General features: G+C 40.2%; 1 protein-coding gene across 3 annotated transcripts in view; it reads right to left on the minus strand.

The window, feature by feature from the left end:
• Positions 1–217: 217 nt before the first annotated feature.
• UAP1 (UDP-N-acetylglucosamine pyrophosphorylase 1) overlaps positions 218–13,222 on the minus strand; it is a 36,659-nt gene continuing 23,654 nt past the window's right edge. The window contains exons 6-11 of one of the 3 annotated variants that reach the window (XM_072759612.1): positions 9,117–9,310; positions 7,873–8,013; positions 6,673–6,861; positions 5,533–5,580; positions 1,342–1,408; positions 218–797 (exon numbers count right to left, since the gene is read on the minus strand). In XM_072759612.1, coding sequence (XP_072615713.1) covers positions 705–797; positions 1,342–1,408; positions 5,533–5,580; positions 6,673–6,861; positions 7,873–8,013; positions 9,117–9,310 — 732 coding nt within the window. In that variant the 3' untranslated portion in view covers positions 218–704. Of the gene's footprint in view, positions 798–1,341; positions 1,409–5,532; positions 5,584–6,672; positions 6,862–7,872; positions 8,014–9,116; positions 9,311–13,222 lie in introns of all 3 variants that reach the window. The other 2 variants (XM_072759611.1, XM_072759613.1) reach the window with 2 other exon arrangements.

Raw genomic sequence — 13,222 nt, forward strand, 5'->3', positions numbered from 1 at the left:
GACGCTGCCAAATGCCCTCTGTAGGGGGCCTATCAACTCCGGTTCTGAGCCATTGTGATAAAGTGACAGATGATAACGTCCAAAGATAAGGATTTGTTCAAAACCTGTGGTGTGGCCATCTCCCCAAAGTGCAATTTTCATTTCTTACATCATCTCAAAGTTCCTCCCAAGTTTTGTATTTCCTAGTGGAATAATTTCCTCAAGGTACAAATGACACTTCAGAGACAAGAAGAAAAGTTTATTTTACTGTCCAATTATTTTCTTAAAAAAATTTAATTTCTGATAAAATAAAACAAACTTTTAGTACCATAGAAACCTTTTGACACATACAAGGACATATAATTACTATGTACAACTTTGAAAACAAACGTTTCCAGCTCCAAGTACAGTGATGTTAAACACCCTGACTATACCCAAGCTGTGGGAAATTTCCTGGACGGCCAATGTTTTCCTTGGCTTGGAAAAAAAAAAAATACAATTAAAAAATATAAATAAGAACTTCAATGAGTTTGAGAATCATAAAAATGCTTTCTGAAGCTCAGTCATCTGGATCTTGGGGAATAGGGAGTAGTTGTAAGAGTTCAACAAGCAAGGTGAAACCCTGTGCATATTCAAATGTGAGTATTCCAGGAGAGGTCCTGAGGTTCACAGTTGGTCTATCAAAAATAAAAGCTATTCTTACTGTGGTGAACTTGATTTCTGGTTCATATACCATTCTTCACCAGCTCATGGACTCCATTCTCATCAATGATTAAAGGTGCATGGAATTCTTTATCTGCCACATAACTTTCTATTCCCTGAAAGAAGGGTTGAAATGAAGCATAGTTAGAAAATATGTGGGCACTAGTCATATGATGCTGGACTTATTGACTATAATAAAGGATTAAAGCATGGATGCCACCAAAAGGTTGGGTTGAGATGTAGAATTTAAAAGTCAATAAAGGGGCAGCGCTAGTGGCGCAGCAGTTTGGCACCGCCTGCAGCCTGGGGTGTGATTCTGGAGACCTGGGATCGAGTACCACGTCGGGCTCCCTGCATGGAGCCTGCTTCTCCCTCTGCCTGTGTCTCTGCCTCTCTCTCTGTCTCTCATGAATAAATAAAATCTTTTAAAAATAAACAAAAAATAAACATTCTGTTCATGGCAATTAATCCACTCGTGAGACAGATGCGAAGCTGTAGGAGGAATTCTCAAAGAGAAAAATTCAGAATAAATCCAACTTCTTTGCTTATTCCCAGGATGAGCAGGGCAGGGCACTGGGAAATGGGCAACTCTACTTCAATGTGAAACAGTCCCTGGATCTTACTTTTAAAAGAATAGAGAAAAAAGCAAATCAAACTTACTTCTCCAGCATAGGAGATAAGAGGAGATATTTCGCACTGAATTGGTACATCATTGGCATCCTTCAAGCTAAGGGAAAAAACCACAAACATGTTAAAGGTTTTGCTTCTCATGTTATTGCCAGAGTGAAAGAACAGACCATCATTTTCCTCTGAGAAGCTTGCAGATAACCAAAATTTCCCAGTTAGGCAAAGAGAAGAGACTCTACCCTGATGGTCACCAAATTCCCTGAGGATTAAGTTAACATGAATTTGTCATGGTCAGAAGACCTTATTTGGGGCAAGTGCCAATAATTCAAAGCACTTCACCTATATTGATACACTTATCTGCTAATGTATATCTCTTTTTTTTTTATCATTTCTAAGTTTTAATGTGATAAGGAAGGGGCTATTTATAAACTATGGTTCAGGCCCACTGCTAGGTACTTTGAATCCTTCCTATTTCACTTTAATCCTTGCCACAAGGTTGAGAGCTACGTACTACTAAGGACAAACATTCTCAAGCTGCACTGTCCAAAATACATTGGCCATTATGTGGTTACTTAATTAAAATTTTTAAATGAACTAAAATTTTCAAATTCAGTTCCTCAGTCATAAAAACCACATTTCAAGTGCTCAGTAGCTGTCAAATCCGACAGCTACAAAGTATTTCCTTCACTACAGAAAGTCTACTGGACAGTCCTGTCCTAAAGGTCAGTTATTTCCCAGTACACCATTTTCTGTACAACCCAAACCTGCTGGGCTAGCTGAGCTGATTTATCAATATTCCAAAGTGTTTCTCTGCTACTTTCACCAAGGTCTCTTTTCAAAGAGCTAAGGGCAAGTGAAAGCAAGGCCAAAGTCACCATTTGCTTCCTCCAGGTCACATCCTAACACATACAGCCACTCAATCGTGGATCCCAGGCATCTGGGATAAAGCCCCAAGTTGGGTTCCCTGCTCAGTGGGAAACCTGCTTCTCCCTCTCTCCCCTGCCTATGCTCTCTGTCAAATAAGTAAATAAGATCTTAAAAAAAAAAAGTTTTTAAATGTTTTTAATATGCTTAAAGGCATCAGACCTCTAAGATTTTTCACCAGTAGGATACCGAGCACACAGAAACTAGTCTCAGGGCACCGGGATGGCTCAGTCAGTTGAGTGCCCAACTCTTGATTTCGGCTCAGATCATGATCTCAAGGGTCATGAGATGGAGCCCCAAACCCGGCTCCATACCAGCTGAGCATGAGGCCTGCTTAAGATTCTCCCTCTCCCTCTGCGTCCCCTCCTGGTCGCTCTGTCTCTTAAACAAACCTAAACAAACAAAACACTAGTCTCTTACAGCCTCAAACCGTAGCTTTTCTTTGTCTCCACAAATATGTATCTGAAGCTTTAGTGGAGTCAATAAAACATTTGGGCTTCTGAGTTTAGCGATGCCCAAACTTCTCTCAACAGAACCACATAGTATGAATTCAAGGCGCTATTCCATACCCCACTCCAACTTACTTGTCCCACTACTTTCTACTCAGACCAGGCCAACTGCACACACCATGGATTATTCTGAGTCATTCTCAACTATGGCCAAATAAAAATTTTGACTATCCAAATTATAGCCATTCTCCAAGATTTAGCACAAGCTCCACCCTTCCTTTGACCATTGCATTTCATAGTAACTGCTCTTATTTGTTTCTATAAAAAAAAGTTAACAGAAATCTGCTAAGTCACTGCCTCCTAAATCATAATAAATTATCATTTACATCATACATTTAACATATAAACACATACTGCCTGATGATGTTACTTGACCTTTTTGCATTTTGACCTCCCAGTAGGCTGTAAAAAAATGACTCCTTTCTCTTGTGTAAGCTACTCTGGCACCTGGACACTAACAAGCCTACAAATGTTTGTCAACTGAATGAATAAATGAATTATGGGGGTAAACGGATGACAGACTCATTTGGAGAAAAGATGAATTAAAGATGGGGCACACATCTATCCAGATATGTGTCAGATTCTATCAAAAATGCTCAAGGAATCTGGTCCAGACCCTCTGAGGTAGCTTGGACTTATATTAAACCAAATGGAAAAATAAGGACCTATTCCACTGATAAGATGTAGATGGCCCAGTTCCACCAGATCCCCTGAGGGACTTGGTGTGTCAGGATCAGAAGGTGGTTTTGAACCCAAGGAATACATGGCTGACTTAAGTGTAACTTCTCTTCAAGTACCACGAAGATACTACAAGAAACTAAGAAAGTCACTCTTAATAAACAAAGTTGGATGCCCAGAAGGAGGAAAGATAGAAGCTACCATCACCAAATGCAAAATCTCAGGCGATTGGCAACTTAAACCAATAAGACCATGATCCCCCAATTCTTTAGCCAAGCATTCGGTAACTGCCTGTTCCGTTAAGTGTTAAGATGAAAAATAATGTTGCTTGGTCAAAACTTATTATCCTTGTTTCTATTCTTTGAGAATATCTCCCAGTTGTTTCTCCCTCCTCTTCTACAAAGTACTTTCCTGTTATCTCTCATTTTAAGTCATCTTTTTCTACTCTCGTGAGGGCATCCTTTAGAGATAAGAATTACAGCAGGAACTATTTCTAACTCCACTATCTCATTTGGGGCCAAACTTTGATTTTAGTTTAATTGCTCTACAGAATGAAGTAAATGGGGGGAAACTACTAAATAAGAAAACTCAAACAAGAACTAATGTTTAGAACATTTCGTATCTTAACTTAGGGGGATGTTGATTTCCGTTATATAAATTAAACTATTTCACTTTTGAAGTTAAAATGTGGCTCAGTGTAAAGGAAATTTTGGATCAAAAATCCATTTCTTGGGATCCCTGGGTGGCGCAGCGGTTTGGCGCCTGCCTTTGGCCCAGGGCGCGATCCTGGAGACCCGGGATCGAATCCCACATCGGGCTCCCGGTGCATGGAGCCTGCTTCTCCCTCTGCCTGTATCTCTGCCTCTCTCTCTCTCTCTGTGACTATAATACATAAATAAAAAAAATTTAAAAAAAAAAATCCATTTCTTTAGAATGCCTGGGTGGCTCAGTGGTTGAGCAACTGCCTTTGGCTCAGGATGTGACCCTGGGGTCCTGGGACGGAGTCCCATATCAGGCTTCCTGGGAGGAGCCTGCTTCTCCCTCTGCCTATGTCTCTGCCTCTGTCTCTCTTATGAATAAATAAAATATTTTTTAAAAATCCATTTTTTTAATTTTAAAAGCACCTTGCTTCCACATATTAAAAATGATGGATGGGACAGAAAGTAACAAAGTGGTCTGTATCCCGGTTCCCACAGCACGACGGCCAACGGTCACCTACGGCTCCTATATGAAACTAGCCAAATCTGTGAGTACATTTTCTTGTCTACAGACAGGGCCTCACCTGGGAAACACCGACACCCACAGGCACTTGTCTCTACTAGCAAAGGGGAGCGGCACCGGCGGGGGTCAAGGGGATCACACGGACGGAAATTACATCCCTGCTACTCTACTTCTGAGATAACTCCCATTTCCAGGTCCTTTGCTCTACGCACATTTCCCAAATTATCTTCAAAACTTAAAATTCAAACTAAACCTAAGAACTTCAAATGTAGCAAGAACATCAAGCCGTCTCTTCAGCTGTAAGGATAATGGCTTTTTCAAACTCTGTGAGGACCCAGATGAGACAGGATACATGCTACTTCCAGCTAAAACTTATCTGCCATTCAGACAAAAAGCTTTTCTTTGGGACCAGGATAATGACTCACTAAAATTAACACACAAATGGGAGCTGTCAGGAGGAGAAAACCTTAAGAGAACAGTTTTCTCCAATTAGGAGCCATCAGATATGTCGGAGGCAGCTGGCCTTCATGCTGGGAGCATATATATCCAATTCAGTAAGACACATCTTCAGAACGGGATTGTGATCTAGCTTATGCTGGGATCTGAATTTGTTCTTCCCTACCTATTGCTTGTCCATCTGTCCCTGCAGGCTCAAACATCCACGGTCAAGTTCTTTAGTAGAGCATGCTCCCCATCTCCAGCATGCACTGAGACTCTGAGTTAGTGTCATCCAGATAGGTACCTGCCACCAAGTAAGCACAGTACACCCCCACCAAAGCTCCGGCCCTCCCATCCCAGACCACCAAGGCAGAGCACTAAACTACAACGCCAGTTAGTATGGAGGCAAGCACAGCCCCGTCACCATGCACTGCAGGCGGGCGGGTATATTTACTTGAGATTGACATCAGCTGTGATGGTCTCTGACTTTCCATTTGTAGCACTGCTATGTAGGAATAAATAAGCATTAATGGGAATGGAAAACAAATCAAACAATAACAATGAAGTGGAATTGCAAAATATACTCGACTGAAAAGCATGTATTTATGGCAAATTATAAACTTGGCAAAGGAAATTCTGAAGGGGTAAAAATGAACTCAATGGCCAACGATGAAGCATGAGGACAATCTGACATGCTACGAGCAGGCTTGTTGACAAGACAGAGCCGCAAAGTGGCTCTGGGCTGAGACAGCTTGCCACACCTCCTTCCTGGAAAACACAGTCACAGACCAATAAGCGGAAAGGCCCAACATTCTAACATTTACCGAGGCATGCCAGCGCTTTTGCGCATGCAGCCAGCCATTTGATCCTTAAGAATATAAAGTATATGGCACAACATCTTTTATGTAAGTATATAAATATCAAATAATTTAGAAGGGGGTAATTCTAGATGCCAGTGAAGACTTCATCATAAAATCTAAGATTTAGCTTAAAAGTGCTTTATCTCGGATTTAAATATCTAGAAGTACCTTCTTTTTTAAGCTTTTAAAAATCCCAAAATATTCCTAAAGTTTCAGTACCAGTGAATGTAGTGCCATTCACGTCCCTTCCTGGTATCTCCCTTAGTGACCGTGGAAGTGCCATGGTAAGAAGTTTGATAGCCTACATAGATATCATAGGTAGCATATGGGTATCGGGTCTTTGGCAGGGAGTGGGGAGGCCTCACAGATGGCACTCAGAGCGAGGTCACAGACAAAGGAGCAGCAGCGAGCAGTCCTCTTACTCTATGGTACTGGATGCTCCTGACAGCCTTTAACCACACAGCACACCAAAAGAATTACCTCCTGACCATTCCTTAGCAAGTCATATACTAACATAGTGGACATGTATCCAAAACAAGAGATGAAGAGATTCCTCTTTTAGAGGAAGTAAAGCTATCATCCTCTTTGTAATGGGATTTCACAGCAGGAACTGCCCACGTCAATACTATGCTTTTTCAAAAAGATCTAGGAATATGTCAGATAAAGAGAGGAGAAAGGTCCAAGAAGAAAAGTCCAGGAAGTATTCACACACCACAGAACAGACACTGACTTACCGGGGAATGGCTGGGAGGCGAGAGCCATTTTCATCTATGAAGTGGCCCCCTGCGTTGAGGACCCAACAGTGATGAAGGGACAGCAAAGCATGCCTTGCAGTGGTAGGATTGTCCTTCCCATTCTGACTGTCTGCATTCTTTAGTGGGGAAAACTCATCTTCTCGTAGCACTTCATATACCACAAACTTCCTAGAGTGGAACCATACAGAGACTGTTTTACTATGAAGTGAAACTGCAAACACAGCTCTGACTCCTCTACACAGTAGCCTCTAGCCCCCAATCTAGTCTTCTAAGCTCTCTTAACCCAATTTCGAATGAATGCTGAAAGAAATAATGCTCATCCCTGGACTAAATGAAGTTGGAATTTCCTTCTCCAACACAAAGTGAGAAGTTATTTTCATCCCAAACTATAAAACACTTCATCTTAAGTCAGAAAGGTAAGAAATCTTAATACAAATTACATTAGAATCTTTTCTGGGGGGACGCTTGGGTGGCTCAGCGGTTGAGCATCTGCCTTCAGCTCAGGGCATGATCCCAGAGTCCCAGGATTGAGTCCCACATCGGGCTCCCTGCATGGAGCCTATTTCTCCCTCTGCCTACCTCTGCCTCTCTCTCTCTGTCTCTCATGAATAAATAAATAAAATCTTTAAAAAAAAAAAAAAAAGATATGTTCTGGGGGTAAGAAAAAGGCAAAAAAGGATGATTTGAAAATGTTTACGGGAAGATTAATCTTACACAGCTAATTTGTCTTCTGCATTTTCATATTGGCCAAATTTTGAGACACATACCTCCACATCAAATGTGATCTTTGATTGAGAGCTAATAATCTATAACCATGTTCCCTGAAACACTTACTACAGGTAAGGCATCCTACACACAAACTGGACCAATTCTCCATCTCAACTTTTTTAGTCTTTTAGCCAAAAAAAGTGACAGTTTTAACAAAATTGCAGTTTTGCAGGAGGGTCAGCTAATGGACTGACATCAAAAAATATACTCGCAGGCAACTCACACCACAGTTGTGGGTGGTGGTTGTATACTAGAGAAGGGTAATGAGTGTGGACGGTCCACTCACAATCAGAATGCTATTCCTGACTATATGCTACGCAGGGTCTCCTAAAAACAGTGTCCCTCCTAACAGAATAACAAGCAACATTTCAAGACCTGTATCTAACCTTACTGGTACTATTCAAGACATACTTTGCAAACTGGAAGATGTCAAAGACAAATTTTTCCATCTTTATTCCATTTGGTTTGTCTGGCTTAATTAACTGCCCCTGGGAATCCACGTACGGAATCTTCTTTTGAGCCACATGGTGCTGCAACTGAGGTTCATAAATACTAAGCAGGAAAAAAGAAAAAAAAGACATAATCACTTTCCAAAGTTAAAATGCCAGAAATTCTGATAACCACACTCAGAATAAATGCATCAACAACCAATACTAAGATTTTCAAAGTGAAGCGCAACTGTTAAGTTTCAGTTCCTATTTAAATATTAAATGAATAGATTTCCCTATTTGCCTCCTTAAATTTTTTAAAAACCCACTAACTATCTCCATATTAAAGAATACACGCCACACAGCTCACTCCAATGTCTCCCCTGTAATTTCCATGTCTTCCAAAAAATGTTCTGCTCTTTGCCCCAACTATTGCAACTGAGAGCCCTTAAAGTGTGGGAAAGATGAGGATTAGTAAGTAACTATGGATGGAAGAATTAATAGCACAGTTACAGACAGCAGAGTGGAATGGGTAATATGCTGGAATTAGAGTCAATATTCTTAAAAAGCTAAGTAACTTTTTAAAAAGTAGACCGTCATCATGAATATCTAAAAGCTATCAAATGAAGCAGCAGATAGTGAGGACGTCCTTCATTTAACAGGCTGATGGAATAAAGTAGCTCTTACTTTATCCTTTTATCCTCACACGCTGATTTCTCCTCAGGATCCAAATTCTTTTTTCTTGACCCTCTAATGCCCTAGTTCCTAAATGCAAGTCTGGAAACCAGCTAAAACTGTGCAGGCAGCTTTCCAAAAATAGATGACCCGCATGACCACCCAAAATCCTGATTCAGTAGACACAGGGCAGGTATCTAACATTTCTTAAAGTTTCCCTGTTGTGGTAAAGAAACAGTGTTTCATTTCTCACTCTTTGCTTCACCAGAACCTAACACAGCTGGAGGGAGAAGAGGAAGAGAAGAAAAAGCAGAAGTGCTTTGGACTGCAGGCGACGCACTGAAGAACGGGCTCCTACAAATCTGCACCCTATAATGCAGTTTCCAGAAACAACTACAATATGAGATAAATTTCCATGTGACAAAGGTGGTCCTCAGGGTGGAAGATGAATTCTGTAGAAGATGGACTTGGGGTGTCTTTCTACCTCTCCAGTGACTCAGTCCCTAATTAATGATAAAAGAACAATTCTAAAAGCCCCCATCTTGCTCATACTTGACAACATCTCTCAGAAATGGTACGGTGAAGAAATGGTTGGCAATGTTCCCCGCGTTGAATAGCAGGCGTCCATCCGAGCTTCGTTTCTGAGCTGTTGCCAGGGAAATCTCACTGTACTCCACCACCTGATAGACTCCATCCACTCGGCAAACCACTCCCACTGGCTCTGTGGGGTTCGTTTTCTCTACCACCTGCCCAAAGAAAGACAGCAGGAGGGGAAGGAATATAACCAAATGCTACATTCGACATTTGCTATTTTCAAAGGCCGCATCTGCAGTTTTGCTTATACTGTCTTTAAGGCAAGGCAATCTTTTTTTTTTTTTTTAAAGATTTTATTTATTTATTCATGAGAGACACAGAGAGAGAGAGAGGCAGAGACATAGGCAAAGGGAGAAGCAGGCTCCATGCCCGACCTGGGACTCAATCCCAGGACCATGGGATCACACCCTGAGCCGAAGGCAGATGCTCAACCACCAAGACACCCAGGTGTCCCTCAAGACAATCTTTAAATGTAGACAGCCACCTGTCCATCTGGAAATGAGCAAATTATCTCTCTCCTATTATCACCTAGTGAAATCATGGAATAGAAATTCCAACATACACACAGAGCCCAGAGGAAATCACAATGGACTGAGAATAATTAATTGAGAAGTCTACCTCCTCCCAAATATGTTTCATTTTAATTAATTTATCTTTACACTCAACTGTTTTGAGAGTAAATGAAATGACATTTTTGGGAGATTCACAAGACAAAAGAGAGGCATTTTGCCTCTCATTTGCAAATGGTGTTTCTTTCGTTTTCATTCATGAATACAGAATGTTCCTTGTGTTTTGAGGACCTGGCCAGGAGGCTGGGGGCATTAGAGCAGGCAAGTCACTGGATCTGGCTCCGACTTCAATTAAAAAAGCCCATCCAATATTTATGTTTTGTATGCTAGACTTTAAGTAAGAGATTCTATGCTTTTAAAAAAAAGTTTGATGAGTATTGGTTGTTATACTGTATGTTGGCAAACTGAATTTAAATTTTTAAAAAATTTTAAAAAGTTTCAAAAAAGTTTGAAAATCAGTGATTTGAAAATCAGTGGCTCTTGGCTGGTGAGGGAGCTGAAAGAAAGATGTAAATCAAAATCAAAGGGAAAAATGGGGGCACCTGGGTGGCTCAGCAGTTAAGTAGCCAGCTCTTGATTTCAGCTCAGGTCATGATCTCATGGGTCATGAGATCAAGCCCCACATTGGGCTCCGCACTCAGCATGGAGTCTGCTTGAGATTCTCTGCCTCTCCTTCTGTCTCTGCCCTTCCCCCAGCTCATGTGCACATATGCACCTTCTAAAATAAATCTTTAAAAAAGAAATCACAGTATGAAAGACACAGTATGTATTTACTCATGTATCTATTCATGTATTCATGTATGTATCTATTCACAGAAATATACAGTATGTAATTTTTTAAAAAGACCCTCACAAGATACCCCACCATGCTAATCCAACATAGCACTGACCTAAATTAAGTGTTTAGAAGAAATTTATGAAAGAACTGTATGCAACATGCTAATATAAAGTCAAGATTCAGATGAGATGAATATACAACTGAACAAGCAAAAAAAATTATTTAAAGATATTACTTTGCCCTGTTGAGTGAGCAATTCAGCATGTTTCAGAGTAGTCTGAAAATCTGTCCCAATTTGAAAAGTCTATCCTAAGCATACATGAAATTACATCAACAAAGCTAATAAAACTTTTCTCCAGCAACCGATTTTTTAAAATAAATACAGCCAGTAGCAGTCTCCTCTAGACAACTGAAGCCACTGTTGTCTTCATTTACACAGCAGTTAGAGCTATAGGCACTGAGTCTAGCTCAGTGGGGCAGGGCTGCTGGATAGCAAGCTGCTGTGTAGTTTTACTGTCTGCCACCCTGAAAGGAGCACAGTGTTCCCTAAAAGGAAACTTTCTACCACAGAAGTGAATTAAACTAGGGGTGGGGTGGGGGGGGAGATTTCATACAACAAAATGATTTAAATCAATCATAGGCTTGTTTGCAACTATCAACTCACCACCACTCCTCACTTCACATATTCCACAGTGCAGGGTGTTGAGGGGGTCCTCACTAGACAGGGAATTTGGAGTAGATTCCTCTCATTCCCATTTAAACACACCACACACACACTCAGTCACAGACACACGTGTACACACATGCATGCGCGCACATACGGTTTATTTCCCACTCACCTCCAGACGCCCCTACTCTTGACCAGTCAAAGAAACGAAATTAGGCATATTCACACTTTCCACTGCCCAAGTGTTAATCTGTCAGTGAAAGATTTACTTCTTTCTCTTTTCTTTGGGGGCGGGGAGCAGAGGGAGAGAGAGAGAATCCCAAGGAGGCTCCATACCCAGCACAAAGCCCAAGGGGGGGCTCACTCTCACGATCCTGAGATTATGACTTGAGCCAAAATCAAGAGTCAGATGCTTAGCCAACTGAGCCACCCAAGCTCCCCTGAAAGATTTGCTTCTATGGCAACTATGACCCTCCAAATAGTATAAAAGTCTAGATTACAAAGAAAGCATTTGTAAACAGCATAAGCTAGAAGTCAAGTTTTTATTATACAGAGAGTTATATAAAATTAAGAAGATTGCTTGATTTTCTCCAAGTCAAAGCCTGAAAAGCTGAGTTCAAAGTAACACTTTAATGTCAAAGTTACTATAATTGCTTTATGAAATGACCTTTAAATAACAATAGTTTCTATGCTTTTAGCTTTGGACTTCTGCAAACCACTACACTCGCTGTCTTTCCTCAAGGCTCTCGCTCCATAAAAAATACTTAATTCCTTAATTCACAAAGACCAGAGCCTTTTAAAGAAGACAAATTATTATTCTACTACCACACTGTGAATAACTCCCTAATTTACATGTTCTTAAAAATATATTTTGATATTTTGATTTTTCAATTAAAATTAAAAAGGGTGGGAGGACAGATTACATAAACGGTTTCTAACATTTCTAAAACTTCTTAACATATACCAGTCTTGCCATATTTTGGTTCCATCTGACTATGTATTCGCTCACTGAGTGACTTCTATATTATATGCTAGACACAGAGCTGAGCAGGAAGCTTGGGCTCCTGGAGAACCCACAGGTACTGGAGAAGAGTGACTGGTTACACCTCTATCTCTGTGTGACTGGTAAACTCACAAAAGTTAGCACACTAATTTAAAGCTTTTTAAGCTGTCAGCAAAAACATAATCAATCTAAAGAGTTTGGTTTTATAATGTGATAGAATACTAAAGCCAGGAGTTGGCTTTAGTTAATGTGCTTCTGTTAATGTGATGAAGGACCTTGAGCCTGGAACTCACTTAGACCACTCACTTAGAGCACTCAGGGTGCTCATTTCTGAGATTGAAGGGGTGACCAGATGATTGCCAGGGTTCCTTCTAGGTTCATCACTCTGATCATATAGAATTTAAATGGATTTGAAGCTCAGAGCAGTAACATTTAATATTCTTTTTTCAAACAAAGGGTGACACCAAGCGGAGCAAAGTCAGAAATACAGTCTAGTGTGTGTTTGTTTTTTTTAAAAGCATAGTAGCTATTTACAATGCTCTGTTACTATTTAATACCTATTTACAATACAGTACAGATACTGATAAACTATTAGAATAGAATGAGGTTTTAAATAACCAAACCAACTTTTATATTCTCAGAATCCAGAAGAATCTTATTAGGTCTACCAGCTTAACCTCACAAAACCTGCACTGACAAATTTAAAACTTCAGCTTCTAAGAGTTAGCAGATTTACAGATTAATTTTAAGAGAAATGACATCTTTGTAATAGAAAATCTCCAACCAAGGCTATGGTATTTTATAGCAGTTCTTTTTAAATCCAAATATTTCAAATTTATATCTAGTCGAATTTGTTTTTGTCAGAAGCCTGTATTATAAGGTTTTTGCTCTTGGCAGAAAGGTCTTCCCTTCATGTCAATAAGGTAAAATTATTCTCAATTTTATTTTAACATCTTTACGGTTTTTTTACATTTAACTTTGTAATCCATTTGAAATTGATTTTGGTATGAGCTTTGAAGGAGAGATTTTACTTTATTTTGAGCCAGT

Source organism: Vulpes vulpes, chromosome 5, assembly GCF_048418805.1.
Source record: "Vulpes vulpes isolate BD-2025 chromosome 5, VulVul3, whole genome shotgun sequence".
Lineage (NCBI taxonomy): Eukaryota > Metazoa > Chordata > Mammalia > Carnivora > Canidae > Vulpes > Vulpes vulpes.